Source organism: Neofelis nebulosa, chromosome 4 (assembly GCF_028018385.1).
Source record: "Neofelis nebulosa isolate mNeoNeb1 chromosome 4, mNeoNeb1.pri, whole genome shotgun sequence".
In the NCBI taxonomy this organism is placed as follows: Eukaryota; Metazoa; Chordata; class Mammalia; order Carnivora; family Felidae; genus Neofelis; species Neofelis nebulosa.
This window is the reverse complement of record NC_080785.1, coordinates 73,771,855-73,793,863: the sequence shown is the minus strand read 5'-3', so window position 1 is coordinate 73,793,863 and position 22,009 is coordinate 73,771,855. Positions and strand designations below refer to the sequence as shown.

The following is a 22,009-nucleotide window of genomic DNA, read 5'->3' as shown; positions in this document are numbered from 1 at the left end:
AGTTTCAAAGGAGAGATCAGTCACGAGTCTTATAGGTCTCCCTTTATATGTGAGGGCACGTTTATCCCTTGCTGCTTTCAGAATTTTCTCTTTATCCTTGTATTTTGCCAGTTTCACTATGATATGTCGTGCAGAAGATCGATTCAAGTTACGTCTGAAGGGAGTTCTCTGTGCCTCTTGGATTTCAATGCCTTTTTCCTTCCCCAGTTCAGGGAAGTTCTCAGCTATAATTTCTTCAAGTACCCCTTCAGCACCTTTCCCTCTCTCTTCCTCCTCTGGGATACCAATTATGCGTATATTATTTCTTTTTAGTGTATCACTTAGTTCTCTAATTTTCCCCTCATACTCCCGGATTTTTTTATCTCTCTTTCTTTCAGCTTCCTCTTTCTCCATAACTTTATCTTCTAGTTCACCTATTCTCTCCTCTGCCTCTTCAATCCGAGCCGTGGTGGTTTCCATTTTGTTTTGCATTTCATTTAAAGCGTTTTTCAGCTCCTCGTGACTGTTCCTTAGTCCCTTGATCTCTGTAGCAAGAGATTCTCTGCTGTCCTGTATACTGTTTTCAAGCCCAGCGATTAATTTTATGACTATTATTCTAAATTCACTTTCTGTTATATTATTTAAATCCTTTTTGATCAGTTCATTAGCTGTTGTTATTTCCTGGAGATTCTTCTGAGGGGAATTCTTCCGTTTGGTCATTTTGGATAGTCCCTGGAGCGGTGAGGACCTGCAGGGCACTTCCCCCGTGCTGTGGTGTATAACTGGAGTTGGTGGGCGGGGCCGCAGTCCGACCTGATGTCTGCCCCCAGCCCACCGCTGGGGCCACAGTCAGACTGGTGAGTGCCTTCTCTTCCCCTCTCCTAGGGGTGGGATTCACTGTGGGGTGGCGTGGCCCGTCTGGGCTACTTGCACACTGCCAGGCTTGTGGTGCTGGGGATCTGGCGTATTAGCTGGGGTGGGTAGGCAAGGTGCACGGGGGCAGGAGGGGCAGGCTTAGCTCGCTTCTCCTTAGGTGATCCACTTCAGGAGGGGCCCTGTGGCAGCGGGAGGGAGTCAGATCCGCTGCCGGAGGTTTGGCTCCGCAGAAGCACAGAGTTGGGTGTTTGCGCGGAGCGAGCAAGTTCCCTGGCAGGAACTGGTTCTCTTTGGGATTTTGGCTGGGGGATGGGCGGGGGAGATGGCGCTGGCGAGCGCCTTTGTTCCCCGCCAAGCTGAGCTCTGCCGTCTGTCCGGGGGCTCAGCAGCTCTCCCTCCCTTTGTCCTCCAGCCTTCCCGCTTTCTGAGCAGAGCTGTTAACTTATGACCTCCCAGACGCTAAGTCGCGCTTGCTGTCGGAACACAGTCCGTCCGGCCCCTCCGCTTTTGCCAGCCCGACTCGGGGGCTCCGCTTGGCTGGCGAGCCGCCCCTCCGCCCCGGCTCCCTCCCGCCAGTCCGTGGAGCGCGCACCGCCTCGCCGCCCTTCCTACCCTCTTCCGTGGGCCTCTCGTCTGCGCTTGGCTCCGGAGACTCCGTTCTGCTAATCCTCTGGTGGTTTTCTGGGTTCTTTAGGCAGGTGTAGGTGGAATCTAAGTGATTAGCAGGACGCGCGGTGAGCCCAGCGTCCTCCTACGCCGCCATCTTCCTGTAATAATCTTAATTTACATTTAAATAGCCACACACATACTTTTTAAAAAATGGGGCACCTGGCTGGCTCAGTCGGTAGACCATGGGACAACTCTTCATCTCAGGGTCACGAGTTCAAGCCCCACTTTAGGTGTAGAGATTACTTAAAAAAAATTTTAAGTAAATAAATAGCCACACATTGCTAGTGGTTACTCTACTGGAATACAGGTCTACAATGTTTTATATTCTAGAGCTGTATGAAAAAAAATCAACAGCTGCTTGGTAAGGTAATGAATTTTCTTCGTGAGGTCACTGGAAATAGTGGAGGATCAGAGTCACGCAATCTAGTAGTTTGGACTCAAGAAGCCATGTGGCACATGTAGGCCTAGTAAATTATGAAGGCTCCCTCTTAAGAAACTTTAAAGCAAAGCCCAAGAAAAGCCATCTCAACTTTCTGGCACATGACAACTAAAACTATGTACACCAAGAGAAATAGTAAGACGATCCCTTTTGTCTTTTTAAGTAAACTCTACCCCCAGTGTGGGGCTCGAACTCATGACCCTGAGATCAAGTCACATATTCCACCAACTGAGCCATGCAGCCACCCTAAGACAATCTCTTCCTGAGAAGGGAAGGCCAAGGTGGTTACTATTTGTTAGCTCTCCCCAGTCCTACCCATTGAGAAGCAAATTCTAGGTGCACCTGGCTGGCTGGCTGAGTCAGTAGAACATATAACTCTTGATCTCGGGGTTGTGAGTTTGAGCCCCATGTTGGGTGTACAAACTAAAAACAAAATCTCAAAACAACAAAAAAACACCCAAGTTCCAGTCATGAGAGGCCAGTCTGGTTTTTCAACTCAAGGACCCAAGAACTGAGCTGAATTCAACAATTTTTATTTTGCATTCACTATGGGACAGTACTATACAGAATGACCGTGAGAGTCTAGAATGCTTATTAGTTGCATCGAGAAATGAAGATGAAATGCATGTTCTGGCATCAGACTTACCTGGGTTCTAGCTCTGCCTCCACCAGAAAAGTTCACTGTCATTTTAGAGAATCTGAGACTTGGTTTCCTCATCTGAAAATGTGGAAAATTTCACCTACCTCATTGGGTTTTTTTCCTGAGACTTAAAGATGAAGATAAACCATTAAGCATACCATTTCCCCAATGAAGAGCTTAATAAACATGAGTTGTTAATAATCTCAGTATAAAATAGTAATCTGGTTACACTGAACTTTTGATCCTAATTTAGTGTCAAAATTCTGCAAAAGGAATGCAACTCGTTCCTCTTTTGAAAGATACTATTCAGTATCTTCTTTGTAGGAGACTGTATGGGAAGCGGGCCTGATCTAGTATTACATATTCTTTACTTATATTACCTATACTTTCAGAGAATTGTTTTCAAATAACAAATTATGGTATTAAACACTCATTTGGGTAGCAGGCTAAAAGTAGTTTCATTTGGATGGGGAGAGGAGTTAGATTTTTAAAGTATGCAAAATTTCCTTTTGAATGTTTAAAACTCAGGTTAAGAAAACAGCAAATAGGGGCACCTGAGTGGCTCAGTCGGTTAAGTGTCCAACTCCAGGTTTTGGCTCAGGTCATGAGCTCACGGCTTCGTGGGTTCAAGCCCCGCATTGGGTTCTGTGCTGGCAGTGCGGGGCCTGGTTGGGATTCTCTCTCTCTCCTCTCTCCCACTCGGCTGTCTCTCTCTCAAAATAAACTTAAAATTAAAAATAGGGGCACCTGAATGGCTCAGTCGGTCGAGTGTCCGACTTCAGCTCAGGTCATGATCTGTTTGTGGGGTCGAGCCCCGCATCAGGCTATGTGGTGACTGCTTGCTCAGAGCCTGGAGCCTACTTCAGATTCTGTGTCTCCTTCTCTCTCTGCCCCTCCCCGCTCACGCTTTGTCTGTTTCTCAAAAATAAATAAATGTAAAAAAAAAATTAAAAAAAAAAAAGAGGCACCTGGGCGGCTCAGTTGGTTAAGTGTCCAACTACAGCTCAGGTCATGATCTCACAGTTCATGGGTTCGAGCCCCATGTCAGGCTCTATGCTAACAGCTGGGAGCCTGGTGCCTGCTTCAGATTCTGTCTCTCCCTTTCTCTCTGCCCTCCCCCCATTCACACTCTCTCTCTCAAAAATAAACATTAAAGGGGCACCTGGGTGGCTTAAGCCCTGCGTCGGGCTCTGTGCTGACAGCTCAGAACCTGGAGCCTGCTTTGGAGTCTATGTCTCCCTCTCTCTCTCAAAAATAATAAAACATAAAAATAAATAAATCTTTAAAAATAAACATTAAAAATGTTTAAAAAATTAAAAAGAAAGCAAACCAATCTCCAAACAATAAAAGAAAAAGAAAACGGCAAATAACAGTAGATATTACATTCAACTTTGGTTAAATCTGCTAGATGGATTTTAAGGGTTGAAGAACAGCAAGACTGCAAAAACAGGCCCTAGAAGTGCTTGAGGATCATTTAAAATATAACTGGAATGAGAGAAAACTGAATTAAGTCTACCAACGAGATTCTTAGGGTGGTACTACTGAGACCTACTGAGACCACACAAGGAAAAATGGAAGTGCCGAACAACAAGGCTGTACTAGTGTCAGAAATAAAAGTCATTTCCTCAAAGTCTAAAGACATTGTCAAAATGGATCTCAGTCAGGATTGCTTGTTGTCATGCCCGTGAGACAAGATACTTTTTAAGGTCTGTCAGGGCAAGGATTCCCCCCTCCCCCAATCTGTTACATTAATTTTAATAAACATTTGCTATGTGCAAAGTACCATGCTTATTTCTTCAGCAACTAAAATATCTTCTATAGCTCTATCAATCCTCTGCCTCTATGGGTTTTGTGTCAGGGAATTGGTCAAGGTAAACCTTTAGAGTTTGAGATCTCTTATTAAATTTCAGACTGTTAACAGAACGAGTCCTTGGTTGGCAGATAATCCTTTAGTACATATGTCACATAAGTTCTCAAATTCTTCTTTCCACATACACAAATATATTTTAGGAACCTGATTAAAATATTCTCAGTGTAATGCAGGGATCTTGTAAATTCACTTATAATCTATTTTTTTAAATGGCCAAAACATTAGACAGAAATTAGAGGAACTCTATTTTGGGTGTTACAAAGAACCTGTTAATGTCCAATGTATCTATCAATGTTTCTATTTGATTGAATAAAGATGTTCAGGCAGTGCTGGATGTCTGGTTAGTACTCACAGTTCTTGACAGTATTACTAATGGATTCCACCAGTTTCTTCAGAGTCTTCTGGTCCATGTCAAGTGTTGCTTCAACACACTGTAGAGTTCTCAGATAGCCTAGTTCCAAGCCTACATGTCTTGGATTGTCACTGATTCCATAGTTCATTACTCTATACCAACAGAATGTGACAGCGGCAACATTCCAGCAACCACAGAAGGTTCTCAAGTGATTGCAAAAATATGCAACAACGGTTGTTAGCACTCAAAACAAATGCAATGATTCCATGAATGTTACTGTGATCTGAAATATTACAGCAATTCCTACATTTATCTTTTCTTTAGGGCTAAACACCACTTAAAGTGGTACTTGATATTATTGTCATTTATATTTCCTCAGCACAAACTGTATGGTTGAAAATGTTTCCTTCCTATCTGAACACACAACTAAATAAAATTATAAGGATCTTATTTTTAAGTGGACATATTTTTCTAGGCTATAAATAGCTCCTTCAAAGATTACATAACCTCCTTTAAAAAACTTTAAGCATCTTCTCGTAAGAGAGACTTCAATCTGGGAGCTCCTAGAAAAATGTAAAACCCCACTAGTACCCCTCCAACTTATACCTGACTGACTGGTAAGAAAGCATGGTGTGACTATGCCAAAGCTGGCCAAAATAACTGTTCTAACTCTACTGTCAAATCCTAACACAGGGAACAAACATTTCCTAGTCTGTTTACTGGCTTTCACTATAGTAAGGCAAGAGAATGTACCAGAATGAATTTTAGAATTTAGAATACAATATTCTTACAAATTTTAAATAAAATATAAAGTAAATTTTAAAATAAGGCAAATGTAGGGCGCCTGGCTGGCTCGACTGGAGGAGCGTGCAATTCTTGATCTTGAGGTCATGAGTTTGAGCCCTATGTTGGGTATAGAGATTACAAAAAAAAAATTAAAACAAATTATAAAAAAGTAAAATAATGCAAATACAACTGGAACACAAAAGCTCTCCCAAAACTTTTCTTTAGGAAATACTGTGTTCACTGAATTAAGTTGAAAACTGGCAATGTTTTAAAAGTGTGAAACCTGTCACTTAAGTCTGAAGAATAACTGTTCTCAGTTTCTCCAAGGCTAGTCTATTATTCTCTATGAAATGAAAGCAAATGAGGCAATAGGCTTTTAGCACACCTTGACTGGAGGAATATGAACCTATATTCTGGATAAAGTCAACTCAGAACAATCTTACGGTATTTAAAATAAAACACCTAAATATACTAAAGGCAACCAAATGAATCCAAAACAATCAGACAGAGAAGTACTGGTATAAATTCAATTTTTCGATTCAGACACTAATCAATTTTGTTGCGGTTACCTTGGCATCATTATCCACATAACATGCCCTGTGTTTATAAAACTGGTATAAAAGTATTCAAGAAAAAGGGTGGTTTGGTGGAAAGAAGAAGTAAGAAATGTTAGGGACTTGCACATAACATTACTCTATCAAATTTTCTTCCCATAGCTTATTAGAAAGAAGACTATTAAGGCTACCATCACAGAAGCAATGAAAAAGGTGTTTCGCAGACAGTCAACACAGCCTGGAAAGAACAGTTTTTCTGCCAGGTCACCTTATTCCTCGGTCTACTAACCGTTGCTTTCTAATTTGATATAATCATCACATTCTGGACCAGTGTGCTCATACCAAAACTGATCACCAAATAAACTGATAAACTTATCTTTTAGCATTTTCTTGAACAACGATTCTAAGAAACTTCCTTTCAGATAAAAAAATGTTCCTCAAAACTTATTGTGTACTCAAGAGCATATACATATCTTTTATTTATTTCTTTAAGTTTATTTATTTGAGAGAGAGAGAGAGGGCAGAAAGAGAAGGGAGAGAGAGAATCCCAAGCAGGCTCTGCGCTGTCAGCACAGAGCCTAACATGGGTCTCAATCTCACGATTTCAAGATCATGACCTGAGCCGAAACCAAGAGTTGGATGCTTAACTGACTGAGCCACCCAGGTGCCCCTACATATGTTTTATTAGGAAAGAGTATGAAGCTTTAAGCATAAAATTTAAGGAAGTTTACCAAGAAATAAATAATTTTTACAGCTAAAAATTTGGGGATATGTCTTATCCACCTACCATTGAACCCCTAGTAGTGTTTCTTAATCTTTATAACTTTACTTGCAACTCAAAGGGAGCTGATAAGAACACAGCTATTTTTAAGTAAAATAGCTATTTATTCAGCCTCTTGTCATGCCAAAATGTTTTGTGCATATACCACTATAATTAGTACACCCTCTGAAACAGGCAAAATTGTACATCAAATTATATTTCATGTTACCTGATTATATAAAAATGTAAAGTGAAAATGATTTATCAATTCCTTTTAACGTTACTAGTAAACAATTCAGCAGTAGATATGAGGCACAAAATCTTAGTAAAATATGACAGGAAGAGCAATAATGTAATTCTCACTTAACTTGTCATAATTTGTTATGAATATACAAAGACAAATTTCTAAAATGTTATATTTACTAAGATTCTGGCAATAGCTTTATGTAACAAGACACAGCATACCAGGCCTGCCACTCAACTTGTTTATGGTAAGACTCAGCTTCAATATGAAGCTGTTTGGAAAAAAAAAAAAAAAATTAGAAGTCTGCTTTTTTCTTTTTACATGCTAAGTATCTTGGCAAGTATGCCATTAAACACAGTATGGAATTTAAGATAGCAAGAATAAGGAGTTAATAAAAGCTAAACACTGCAGCCTAAACAAAATTCATACAAAAATAAAATAACTATCACTGGTTACATAAAATTTTCCTGACTGGTTAAAACTAACAGTATAAAACATGCATTTTATAATCTTTAGCTATCAAGTTCAAAAAGTACCAGTGTCTATTGGAAATGATTCCTCTCCAAAGCCAAAGTGTAGTCAAAATTAATTCAAATGTTATAACACATTCTAATGCTAAAAAACATTCAGTATTATTGAAGTGGAGGTAAATCCCAGAGCTTTTAGGGCTTTGTCGTGCTGCAAAAGGCTGTTACTCTGGTTCACTTAAAGCAGCAAATGACAAGAGTCCAAGGATGTCTAAGGGCAAGACTGCTGTACCAGCTCTGAGCTCCCAATGAAGCATGGCTACTGTGTCCACAAAAATAGGATGTGTGAGGATAAAAGGCACGCTATTCTGCTAGCTAAAGAGATAGCAAACCACCCCCCCAACCCTCAAAGCTCCTTCCCCGGGTAAATAAAAGTATATAAGGGGAAAAAATTAAAATACACTTATCTACAGAATAAGGATTTTGAAATATCAATGTAATCCCTATTTCCAAAATGTTAACTCGAGTCATCTGGTCATTTCTAATTACATCTTAATGATATATCCAGATTCGATTTCTGTTGATTTATCATTAGATACTTCAAGTCAAAAATATTAACTTTATCCCCAAATATCTTAACCACTAGCACAACTGCAATGTATTATCTCCCAGAGTTGTTAAGCACTGGAAGAGAAAAGACTGATGTTCAAGCAGCAGGCAACAATTATGGCCCTTTCACACAGAGGCATCCAAGTGGCTACTGAATAGTCCAGTAATAATTCTAAAAACAAGAAAATTCATGCATTTTAGTAATTATGTCATAATTTTCACAGTTGAGATTTCCTTAGACATTGCACTTTCTTTATAAAGGAATCCTGATTTTTCTTAATATTATGGCGAGTCGGGACTTGAACTAGCAGCCTTCTTTTTCTTCTTCTTACTGTGTTTCTTATGCTTCTTTTTCTTTTTTGTTTTTTCCTGTAAAGAGAGTTCCCTGTTAGACATTTCTACAGGAAAATATGCAAGTCTAAAACAACTTTACCATGGTACTTCTAAGCTACTATATAATTATTTCAAACAATCTACACAACCAAGTAAACTATTCGGAACATTTCTGGAAAAGTCTAAATAATTAATATCATGAGGACTAAGAGTGCTTGTTTTCAAAAAGATATGGAAAAATTCTTAAGTCATCAGCACATTAATGTAGTTTCTAAATAAAACTTTCTATAGAAAATAAATTCTATGAATAATCATATCAACTGCTGTATCTCAAACTATATAATTTGTAAAGGCGAAGTAATTGTAGTTATTGCAAAGAAGTCCTCATATCACAGCAAAACACAACTGTTTTTATAAATGACAGTTTTTGGAAAAAATATATATTAAATCTGGTACTTTTTGGGTAAACAGGAACATAATTATTAGGTCCTGTCTTCACTGGTAACTATTTTAATTATTAAATTAACGACAAATGACAATAAATTTCATGAAAAAAATAAATAAATAAAATTAAAAAAAATAAATTAACAACAACTAACTGGTACAAAATATTGATGTACAGTTGAAAAGTCTACTTAGCTTAGTAACTTTAATTTTTTAAAAAAGCTTTTATGTAAGCTCTATGCCCAGCATGGGGCTTCAACTCACAACCCCAAGATCAAGAGTTATACACTGTACCTGCAGAACCAGCCATGCATTCAGATGCTTACTTTTTAGACAAAAATGCCACTAAAGCCTAGAAAAAGTAGTCAACTCATGACTAGATAAAGAGAGCTACAATTTTGTTGAACTCTGACTCTTGTGACTATTTCTGATGTAGAAGAGAAGGCAGAACTCTTAGAAACAGATACTTAGAAAAGTGGTATCAAATGAGAGACTAGTTGTTGCAAAAGAAAATAAAAAGCAAGAAAGGAAAAAAAAAAAGCAAGAAAGGAGACGTGTAAAGACAGCAAAAGCAAAGCTTCCTATCATTTCTGAATCAATAAGAACTTTCCACAATCCCCCCTGCCCCTCTCAAAGGTCTCTACCACTTAGCAGCTTTAAGCTAACTTTCATCATTCTCTTCATGAAAAGATCAAGTGCACAGGGAATTTTACAAAATTCCCTGTATTTGGCCCTTTAACGTTTTGGGTCTAGGTTGCTTTTTCATAAAAGCACAGTTGACTACTCTCTTTTTAAAATACTTTTCTTCGTGGCTTCCACAACACCTCAATCTGCTGCTTTCTTCTACTGCAAAGACCCTTTCACCTCCCGTGCTTGTTCTTATTCCTCTGCTTGACCTTTCAGGACCTCCTTCCTTTTCCACATGCTCTCTCAGTCTCCCATGCTTTAAATAGTACTTACATACCAAATCTTCCTATCTAGTCCTTGCTCTGAACTCAAGACTGTGAGTTCTTCCTGGATACCTAACAAGTGTATCTAAAATTACCATAAAAATGTTAATTTTTCTCTCCAAATTCTCTTAGCTATCTTAGTAAATGGCACCTCTATTAAGGCAAAGAAACTAAGCTGCGGTTGGCTCTACTCTGTCTTAACTCCACTCTCTACATCCAAAGCAGCAAGTAAGCCCTACCATCTAAGTCCAAAAACATAACTCAAATCCATCACACCAGTCCATCCTCACTACTACCACTGTGATACGAACACCATTCCTCACCTCTCTCTACTCCATCTCTGCCACAGTATTTTAAAAATGTAAAGTTGATTTAGGTCACTTCTTTGTTAAAAACACTCAAAATAGCTTCCCAAAGCATTCTGATTAAAACTGAAACACCTGGCTAGGTGACATGGCCTCTGCTTACTTCCCAACCTCACTGTATGCAATTCCTCTTCATCTACTAGGTGTAAGCCATGCTTACTCTTTCCATTCTTCAAACAAATCAAGCTCATTCCTACCACAGGTCCTCAGCTCTTCTCTCTGTTTAGGATATTCTTCTTTTGATCTTCACATGGTTGGTTCTTTCTTGTAAATCCTATTTCAGCTTAATTTTACTTCCTCAAAAAGGCTTTCCTTCCCCAAAGTCACTTTCTTACATATCATCCTCTTATCCATCTTGTATTCCATTATAGCAACACTACTAACACCAATAGTGCCTGCATAGAGATGCTTAATAAACATATGCTAGCTGAATGCACGAAAACAGTGTGGTATGCAAGTACAAATTAGAACTATCCTAAATTAACTATTATGTCTTAGTTAATCTGAACCAAAGACCAAAGCAGTTTTCACTCAAATTATATTCCCATTCAGAAAAAAGTCTCTTAAATGTCGCCTTGGTCATGAAGTACAGTAAATGTTACTTCTGAGTCATATATTCCCAGGTGATTCTTTCTACCAGAAAAAGACCCTCATTTAAGAGTGAGGGAAATTCCGGGAAAGGGAAGTTAACCCTCAAACCTACAAAAGATGCTGTTCTCATTTTTCTTCTACCTCTCCCTAAGAAAATATTTTCAAATGCAATCACCCATGCTTATACTGAGTGCTCCTAAATTACTTTAATGATATGGTCTGCAATTACTCTTTGATAATCTGTTATCTACTTTCCCCAGGTTGGTCTGCTTCTCATTTGAATATCACTTCCATTTTCTTTATTCTCCTCTTCCTTCTTTCTCCTTTTATACTTCTCAATTTGCATAATAGCAGAGCTGGCTTTAGAAACAATCAAAAGAATCATCTTTATTAGTGAATTATTTATGTTGCCACATTATTTATTGCGTCCTGTGCTTAGAGGGTTTTTCTGTTGTTATATAAGGTTTGGCTGATCTGAAAGTAACTTCTATTGAAGATGAGGGAATCACCATACTTAAATCTCATATTTCATATTACAGCTTAAGAAAATCAAAAAAAGTTTGAGTTTTCATTTCTAACAGCACTGAATATGGAATAAAATAAAATGAAATGCTGAATAAAACACTGAAATGGAAACAGGACACGTTTACTACTAGGATACTCTTCCTTTCTCCTAAGCCAATTTAACTTGCTTTAACCCATTAAGTAAAGCTGAATACCACATTTTTCCCAATAAATATTTAGGCCCAGTAAATGAAGTCATGCTTTATAAGGATTCATTTTATCTTAACAAAAAGAACCACACTAATGTCATGTAAAAAATTTAAATGATACTTGCTATTACTTTTTCTCGTTCCTCACTGCTTTTCTTCTTTTTTGCTCGTACCTAAAAAGTTTGAATTTTTGTTGAGAAAACAAATATGTAACTTGCACTCAAGACATTTTTTTAAAATTTATATGTAAAAACCATTTTGACAATCAAATGGCATTTTAAATGCCTTCTTATACCTTAAACCCCTGTTTGCACATCCCAGAAATGCAGATATCATATAAACAAAGGGAAGACTGTATTTTGTTTCATTCATCCAGAGCATTACTGAGTTTTGGAAAATGCATTGATGACAATGTTACTTTAGAGTTTTTGAAGGGCTTATGTAATGTACCTGTTACAGCTTGGATTTTGTTATGTCTTAAGATTTTATGTATTCTGGTATTATCACACTCAGCACTTATGCACTGAAATAAAATTTAGTAAAATTATACATTAATATTTTCTTATATATTAAAAAAATATGTTAGGGGATATTAATATAAAATGTGTAGATCATATCTGTAATACATACATATATGCTGCCAATTTCAATTCAATTCATTTCAATTTCATTTCAGGGGGGTATTACAAAATACTATTACAAAAGGGGAGCAATAGGCCCTATTTTATAAATGAGGAAACAAAATCCAAGAGAAAAACACTTTAAAGATGGTAACTTACAGACTTAAAATTATCTAACAAAATCCAAGATAGGAATATCAGAGCTGAAAAGGACCATAGTATAGAGACTACCTAATTCTCCTCTCAACCTTATAGATAGGAAAAAAGATCACAGCAACATTTCTGCTCTATCTCATCACTGTTCTACTTCTTAAATAGTAGTTCCAAATAAAAACAAGGGAATGCTAGGTTTCAATACACTACACATCAAACAGCATCTTTCACGTAATCAAAATAGCAGTATAGTAAAAAGTAAATATTAGAAGAATAAAATAAAATAGGGACGCCTGGGCGGGTGAGTCAGTTGAGTGTCCAACTTCAGCTGAAGTCATGATCTCATGGTTGATGAGTTCAAGCCCCACACTGGGCTCGCTGCTGTCAGTGCGAAGCCTGCTTCAGATCCTCTCTTCCCCTCCCTCTGCCCTCCCCATCTTGTGCTCTCTCAAAAATAAATAAACATTAAAAAATAGCTCAGAATAGATATTTGTAAATACGGTTAATTATAATATTAGCTATATAATTATCTTCTAGGAAATGAAAAACTCATTCTGAAATAGAACTTCCATTTCTTTTTCATAGCACACTTACTAGAGAAGTGAGTAAATCAAATATTCATGACGTATTTCTTTTAACTAATTTCTTTTATTAAAATCAAGTAACTGAACAATTATTTTTATATTTCAGAGAGAGAGAGAGAGAGAGAGAGAGAGAGAGAGAGAGAGAGCAAGCATGCATATGATGGGGGGAGAATGGCAGAGGGAGAGAATCTTAAGCAGGTTCCCTGTCAGTGCAGAGTCGGATGTGGGGCTCAATCTCATGACCCTGGGATTGTGACCTGAGCTGAAATCAAGAGTTGGACACTTAACCAACTAGACCACCCAGGCACCCCAAAATCAAATAACATTTTCAAGTGAAGAAAATGGATTTGATCATATACTTACTTCTTCAATGTAATCTGATTCTGATAAGGACTCAGATGATAAAGGTTTATCTTCAGGATACATCTTTCTTTTTTTGCTGAGTCCTTTAATGTCCTATGAAAAATAAATACATGTATGTTGACTCAAAAAGATGTAATGCTATGCCACACAAATTCGCTTCTAAGTTCTATTTAACAATTCCTCCAATTATCACAAAAATTACCTATTTTCATTTTAGAAATGTCTAAAATTGATGACATTCACCAGTATTCAGTCTTTAACCCCAATAAAATAATGCTTTTATTACATAACCCTAAAAGACATAACTACATGTCCTTTTAGATGTAATATCCTCATTTTTTTCCTTTTTTTTAAAAGTTAATTTATTTTTGAGAGAGAGCATGAGTGGGGGAAGGACGAGAGAAAGGGAGACAGAGGATCTGAAGCAGGCTCTGCACTGACAGAACAGCCTCTGACATGGGGCTTGAACTCACAACCATGATATCATGACCTGAGCCGAAGTCAGACACTCAATCGACTGAACCACCCAAGCGCCTCTTTTTTAAAAAATATTTGTTAATTTAAGTAATCTCTACACCCAACGTGGAGCTCAAACTCATGGCCCTGAGATCAAAAGACACATGCTCTTCTGACTGAGCCAGGCAGGCACCCCTCTTATTTTAATTATAAATGACAGAATTATAAAAACTCGTAAGAAACCATACAGGTGGCATAAGATTTAAGTCCCTTGTATTTGGATTGTTTTGTTTCTACCCAGTGTTGGATCAGAAAAGCCTAGTGCTACACACACACACACACACACACACACACACACACACCAAAGGGTAATCGTGATAATTGAAAAAGATCTCTACACAGTATAAATTACTTTAGTATGTTCCCAGTGTTAAATTCATATTTAAAAAAATCTTCATCTCTAAGTATTCTTAATGATGAGAAAATGTGTAACTCTGGGGAAGAAGAAAGACTGAAGGAGTTATTAGACACTTAAAAATATACACTCTGAGGAATAAAAAATTTCAAAAACATCTGATGTACAGCAAAATGTTAAGATTTATTAAAGCTTCATAGTGGATATGCAGGTTGTCATTTTATTATTTTCCATATACTCTTCCTGTATGTCTGACTAGTTCGTAACAATAAAAAAACTACAATGGAAAAAATGAGCACTACTGAATCATATAGAAAAAAACCACGAAACTATATAGCATGGACCCAATTTTGAAGATTATTGGACAAAAATAAATCATACAGAAAATAAGCTAACAGTGATGATCTGTGTTATATTACAGGTGATTTAATTTTGTTTCTGCAAACAGCTTATTATTTTGGTAGAAATGATAAATGCTCACTGTAAGAAAATTCACCTGAAGCCCAGTACCAGGCATTAAACATCATGAAGATTTTTGGAAACAGCTATGTGTACATTTACTATTTTACATAAATTCTTGTTTAGAACCTGCTCTTCTCACCCAATAGTACCTTTCCATGCAACTACATTGTCATTTATGGCTGCCTTTGACATTCATTGACAGCATATGCCAGAATTTACTTAACCCATCTCTTTTTGGAGGGCAGGCATACATATGGGTTCTTTGCTATTAAAAACAAAGTTGAGGGGTGCCTGGGTGGCTCAGGTCATGATCTCACGGTTTGTGAGTTCAAACCCGTGTCAGGCTCTGTGCTGACAGCTCAGAGCCTGGAGCCTGTTTCAGATTCTGTGTCTCCCTCTCTCTCTGACCCTCCTCCGTTCATGCTGTCTCTCCCTGTCTCAAAATAAATAAATAAATATTTTTAAAAAAATTAAAAAAAAAAAAAAGTTGAGGGGCACCTGGGGGCACCTTAGGATTCTCTCTTTCTACCTCTCACTCGGACTTTCCCCTGCTTGTGCTCTCTCTCTCTCTCTCTCCAAATAAACAAACAAAATAAATAAACTTTAATAAATAAATAAGTAACAAAAACAAACTTGAGGGGCACCTGGGTGGCTCAGTCAGTTAAGCATCCGACCCTTGGTTTCGGCTCAGGTCATGATCTCATGGTTCGTGGGATCGAGCCCCGCATTGAGCCCTGCGCTGACAGCACGGAGCCCGCCTGGGATTCTCTCTCTCTCCCTCCCTCGCACTTCCTCGCTCTCTATTTCAAAATAAATAAATAAACTTAAAAAATAACAAAAACAAAGTTGAAATACAGTAAAGGGTGCGTGAGTACAAAATCTTTACCTAATAACAATGTTTAAATGAAAGACCAAAGTAGCCTTCACCCAAATGATTTGCTCATTCTCCCACCACCACCCCTCAATCATTTATTTCACTCATTTATGAATCACACTTTACCAAGAAGCCTCCTTATCGGGCTCTTTTATCAATCATATCAATCTCAGATAATTGGAATACAGTCGTATTTTAAGAAATGCCTAAACATGAATTTTACCACTTTTTCTGTGTATATAAGGTATTTGTTTCTGCCTCTGCTTCCACAGCAAATATAAAGTATCATTTTTTAATTACGAAGTTTTAAATTATGTATTCCTAGTTTTTACTAAGTTTGTTCATTATATTTAAATTTTTTTTTTTTTTTTTTTTTTTGGGACAGAGAGAGACAGAGCATGAACGGGGGAGGGGCAGAGAGAGGGAGACACAGAATCGGAAACAGGCTCCAGGCTCCGAGCCATCGGCCCAGAGCCTGACGCGGGGCTCGAACTCAGGGACCGCGAGATCGTGACCTGGCTGAAGTCGGACGCTTAACCGACTGCGCCACCCAGGCGCCCCTGTTCATTATATTTAAACTCTGTTCATGGTTTACCTTTTTGTGATCTTTGTCATTCAGAATTAGAATTATCTGGTCAAAAGTTTTGAGTTTTGAGTCATGGGCCTTCTCCACCCCAATACCATATTCTCCATGGTCTTTCTCCAGTTATACTTTCAGACTTAAAACAGACATATTTGGGATTTATCTGGCCTTAAGGAGTGCCCAGCTTTATATTTTCCAAACGGACAATCATTTTGTCCAAGAAAAGCCACTTGTATCATATATTAAGTTCCACAAATACTTACAAAGTTTTACTTGGACTCCAGACTGTTCCCTCCTCCCCCAACTGTTAGTTCCATTTTATCCACTTTTTGTTGTTGTTGTTGTTGTTTTCTATTCCTGTACCATACCACACTATTTTTTAATCAAAGCATTAATGTCTAATAGGGTAGCTCATACCCAGGAAAATTTACTGAATCTTCATCTTCATGTGCTTCTCTGAATAGATTTGCATATTTTCTTCAAGTAAGTTCTGATCAATTTTTTAAAAATTTCCTATATAGTCTTGTTACTATTAGAAACAGGATATTCCTTCCATTATTAGGTATCATATTCCATTTTTATAACAATTTAAAAATGAGCTGAAAACAATGACTGATATATGACTTGAAATCACACCCTTTTTTTTATAACACTATGCTAACTATACTGGAATTAAAACGAAAACCCTAAAAACAAAGAATATTGCCTAAGGGAAAAAATTACACCCTTTTTATGATTATAACAGTCACTCTAAACAATATTAAGAGAAGCCATGGACCCCAAAATGTTCATCATGTATATGAAAAATGAGTAATATCTAAAATATGAAACTCCTATGAGTCATAAAAACAAAAAACCAACAGAAAAGTAGGCAAAGACTATGAATAGGCAATTCACAGAAAATGGTATCTGAATGGCTAATAAGCAAATGAAGAGGCTAAACCATCTTCACATATTAAATTGGCAAAAAGAAATTTCATAGTGTTGACCATCACGTATGTGGAACAAGGGTACGGTCAATACATTACTAGCAGGATACAAATTAATGAGCATTTGGGTGGGCAAAATTTAGACAAGTTAAATGTATGAACATCTTTGAACCTAGAAATTATAGTCCCAGGTATATCTTATTTATTTCCTTTTTCCCCAGGTGTGTCTTAGAAAAGTAATGATAACTTGTGGAAAAGGAAAAATGGATAAGAAATAGTCACTGCAGCACTGTTTGCATTACTGAAAAATGAAAACAGCTAGATGTCCCAAAAACAGAAGAATAGAGAAACAGGAGCGCCTGAATCGCTCAGCTGGTTGAGTGTCCGACTCTTGATTTCGGCTCAGGCCATGATCCCAGGGGGTCAGGAGATCAAGCCCTGAATCGGGCTCTGCACTGAGCATGGAGCCTGGCTTGAGTTTCTTTCTCCTTCTGTCCCTCTCCCCTGCTCATGCTCTCTAAAACATAAAAATAATTTAAAAAAGGAATGGAGAAATAAATTATGGCACATTAATATAACAGAATACTATAAGCAAAAGGACTTGAGGGCATCAACAAGGATAAATGTCCACAGCAATGCTGAATGAAAAAAGTAGGTGCCAGAAGGAAACATGATACCATTTTGAAAATGCAAAATATCTAATGCTATTTAAGAACATATACTTATGCAATAAAAGTGTATAAATGTGGATGGGAAAAATTCACATTAATTTCAGAAACAGCTGCCTCTAAGGAAGGAGAGGGTGTCTTGTACTTTTTCTTTTTTTTAATGTTTATTTATTTGTGAGAGACAGACAAGCGTGTGAGTGGGGTAGGGGCAGAGAGAGAGGGAGACACAGAATCTGAAGCAGGCTCCAGGCTCTGAGCTGTCAGCACAGAGCCTGACGCAGGGCTCGAACTCACAAACCGTGAGATCATGACCTGAGCCGAAGTCAGACGCTCAACTGACTGAGCCACCAAGGTACCCTGTACTTTTTCTTTAATAAAACCAGACCTGAAGCAACTATGACAAAATGTAAATCATTTGCCAACTCCAGCTGGTATGTATATGGGTATTTGTTTATTGTATTATTTGTCTTTTACTCTGTAAAAACACATTATTACTCTGTACCTTATACTGAAGTACAAAATCACAATGCAGTTGTTTTAGTATTTCATGTTTGTATACTACCAGTTTTTAGTTTCACACGTGTATTTAAAAAAAAAATTTTTAATGTTTATTCATTTTTGAGACAGGGAGAAACAGACGGTAAGTCGGGGAGGGGCAGAGAGAGGGAGACACAGAATCCCAATCAGACTCCAGGCTCTGAGCTGTCAGCACAGAGCCCGACATAGGGCTTGAACCTATGAACCATGAGATCATGACCTGAGCCGGTCACTTAACTGACTGAGCCACCCAGGTGCCCCTAACACATATATCTTTTTAAATATGAAAGGTACTACTTATTCTATAATGATTTAGAAAATCAGGAATTAATGTCAAATTACATCATATCCCTTTGGCAATTACGGTTTCTTTCATTTGGGCAGTTACTACAATATGGCAAATTGTATTAATAAAGTTCTTATCTTTGAATTCTTAAAATTAACCCATTTTGATCATGATGGCTTTTTTTTTAGTGTCTAAATGGGTTTTTTATTTGCAAATTGATATTAAAACCATTACTAAGTATATATCCAAGATCAGTAAAAATATATGTCCACACAGAAACTTGTACATACATGTTTACAACAGCATAAGGTAGAAACAACTTAAATATCAACAGACAAATGGATAAACAAATTGTGGCATACACACACAGTGGAATATTAATCATCCATAAAAAGGAATGAAGTATTGATACATGCTACCACTTGGGATGAACCTTGAAAACCTTATACTAAGTGAAAGAAGCCAGACACAAAAAGCAATACATTGTATGACTGCTTTTAAATGATATACTCAGAGGGGAAGGGACCTGGACCTGTCCTGAGTCTATGTCATCCTCTGTGATCCACAGAGTGTCCCTGTCAAGATCTAGCCCTGGAAGTTATAAGAGAATTGTTCTTCAACCTGCCCCGGTAAAGTCAAGCTTCACTTGACTTCACTACAAGCTACCACCTGTAGCCCCAGTGACCAGCACAGCTGGCAGGGGTTTGGCACACCCAGCCCTTGGTGCTGCCTGAAAGCTTCTGTTGAAGCTCTTCCATGTGGAGCTGAAATCACCTACTTGCTGAGTGGTTCTCACTAAAAAATCAGGCCTAAGCTAAACAGTCTACAAAAGAATATCAGTGTTTTACTCCAAAAAATGTAGGAGAAGAAGCAGTGTTTGAGGGTTTAATGCTAAGTTTTACCTGTCCTTAAATCTGTAGAATATGCTATGTTAATGCTACCTTATATTTGTATCAGAGTTAACAAAAAGTAACTGGCTTTCCGAAGTGTAATACTATTGAATTTGTAAACAAACAGAAAACAAATACAAAGGATAATTTGTCTTATACATTCAATTCGTAAATAGCAAGGACTGTTTTAATTCTAATAAATTCCATTTATTTTAATGTAAATACAAGTGATACACTTATTAAAGTTCCTACTTTTTTTAAAAAAGATTTTATTTTTAAGTAATCTCTACACCCAACATGGAGCTCAAGCCTACAACCCCAAGATCAAGAGTCACATGCTCTACTAACTGAGCCAGCCAGGTGCCCATGAAGTTCCACTTTTGATTCAACAAAACAAAACAAAACACAAAACAGAATAGAACAAAGGTATATCCAGAATATATAAATCTAGAGATGGAAAGCAGAACAGAAGTTACTAGAGGAAGGGGGAAAGGGAGAATGGTAATTAGTTAATGAGTATGGGTTGTTTTTGAGGGGGTAATGAAAACGTTTTTAAACTACAGAGGTGGTCATTGCACAACACTGTATATACACAATATTCCTCCAAATTGTAATTTTACAATGTTTAATAGCATATTATGTGAATTACACCCCAATTTAAAAAATATGTTTAAAAAGACTGAATAAAATATAATGACACTGATCTGTAGTTTTCTTTCATTAGTAACTGCTTCCTTTAGGTTTTTATTACTAAGAACCAGAAAAAGATTTTTAATCGTACATCAGAAACACAGGAATAAACTTGCATTAATTATAGTTAAGTATAAATAAAAATAAAATATCCATAGTAGTAAAAAGGTTTTTCAAAACTTATCTACGATGTATTCAATTTGAAACAGAACTCCAGGTTCTGTAATTAAAAAGTCTTTTTTTTTAACTTTTTAAAAAAAGTTTATGTATTTATTTTGAGAGAAAAAGAGACAGAATGTGAGCAGGGGAGAGGCGGGGGAGGGAGGAAGAGTGGGAGAGAGTGATGGAGGGAGGGAGAGAGGGAGAGGGAGAGGGAGAGGGAGAGGGAGAGGGAGAGGGAGAGGGAGAGGGAGAGGGAGAGGGAGAGAGAGAAAGAGAAAGAGAGAGACACGCAGCACACACGTGCACGCCAGAGAATCCCAAGCAGGCTCCATGCTGTTAGTGCAAAGCTAGCTTCCAATCCTGTCTTCCTCTCTCTCTCTGCCCCTCCCCCGCTCACACTCTGCCTTTCTCAAAATATAAACATTTAAAAAATAAATAAAATAAAATGACTTGAAGAAACAAAGGAAATATTTAATCTCCATCATTTTGAATTTTTAATCTGAGATAATAATCTGTACAAATTCAAACTCTGCAGGAATACTTTTGTGATCTTTTAACCTTCAATAATGAATTCAATAAATGATTTCCTTAAATCAGCGAGAAATGCTATAAAAACAAAATAAATAAATCTCTTTAAGTTAAAAGGGAGAACATATTGTCAATTTTTTGAAGTAAATGAAGTATTGTATGACAGACTAAAGGCAATGTAAAATTATAATTACCTTGTCTTTCTCAGTTGCATCCTTTGACTTCTTTTTCTTTTTTAAACTATCCTAAACACACAAACATATACATATATACATATATATATATATATATATATATATATATAAATTTTAAATTTAAAAGATACAGCATAATAGTATAAGGACAAAAATACGAAGACAGTGATTTGCTCTATGATTCACTCAATTTATTATATAAACTGGAAAAAGTTTACTTCAACGCCAGAATTTTATTCTGAAAATGTAGGAGGAACGTTATGTTGTGTATATATGTGCCTGTAAGGAAATGGGCATTCTTCATTTATCTAGCTACATATCAAATCTAGGTATACCTCAAATGACAGATTATCTATAATAACCACCTAGTTTATTTAAAAAATAAGACTTAATGCCATCTGCCTATTTTTGCCCGTGGTGGTCATATGCATGGGAGTTCTAATTCACACTGAGTGTGGACGTCCACCAATCTCATTTTCCTACTCTCCTCATAAGGAGAAGAGGCTAGAATTTCTTTCTTTTGATTGTTTCAGTTCTAGCCATTAACCTCCCTGAGCCTTCCTTATCCAAAAAGTGGATGAGGATTGAGTTAAAATGTCAAGTGCTTAGAACTATGCCTAACACAGAGGAGGCACTTGGACAAATATTAGCTATCATTATCATGAGACTGAGTCTTCAGCCTTAAAAGACAAAAAGAAAACCAGTGTTTACTGAATACTTTCTGGATGCCAGGAATTTTGTCAAAAGAAACGACACTAGGACTAGTAGAGATCTGCCACAAAACCAGACAGTTGCTTTGTTTTTCTGAGACCCTAGGTTAGTGTTTGTCAAATTGTGGTCCGAGGACACCCCTATATCAGAATCATAGAGAACATCTATTAAAAATGTAGACTTCTGAGCCTAATCAGATTTACTGAATCATACTCTCTGGCGATGAGGCCCAGGAATCTACACTTTTATTACAACTTGCATGT

General features: G+C 37.2%; 2 protein-coding genes across 8 annotated transcripts in view; both read right to left on the bottom strand.

Moving 5' to 3' along the window:
- Positions 1-6,892, bottom strand: part of LOC131509410 (calaxin-like) — a 33,260-nt gene extending 26,368 nt beyond the window's left edge. For both annotated transcript variants that reach the window (XM_058725108.1, XM_058725107.1), the window contains exon 1: positions 4,826-6,892. In XM_058725108.1, the coding sequence (XP_058581091.1) occupies positions 4,826-4,973 (148 nt within the window). In that variant the 5' untranslated portion in view covers positions 4,974-6,892. The remainder of the gene's footprint in view (positions 1-4,825) is intronic.
- A 230-nt stretch (positions 6,893-7,122) lies between these two features.
- FAM133B (family with sequence similarity 133 member B) overlaps positions 7,123-22,009 on the bottom strand; it is a 30,544-nt gene continuing 15,657 nt past the window's right edge. For 2 of the 6 annotated variants that reach the window (XM_058725101.1, XM_058725103.1), the window contains exons 8-11: positions 21,036-21,086; positions 13,362-13,454; positions 11,767-11,814; positions 7,123-8,614 (exon numbers count right to left, since the gene is read on the bottom strand). In XM_058725101.1, coding sequence (XP_058581084.1) covers positions 8,528-8,614; positions 11,767-11,814; positions 13,362-13,454; positions 21,036-21,086 — 279 coding nt within the window. In that variant the 3' untranslated portion in view covers positions 7,123-8,527. Of the gene's footprint in view, positions 8,615-11,766; positions 11,815-13,360; positions 13,455-15,338; positions 15,495-21,035; positions 21,087-22,009 lie in introns of those variants that run through there. The other 4 variants (XM_058725102.1, XM_058725104.1, XM_058725105.1 and 1 more) reach the window with 4 other exon arrangements.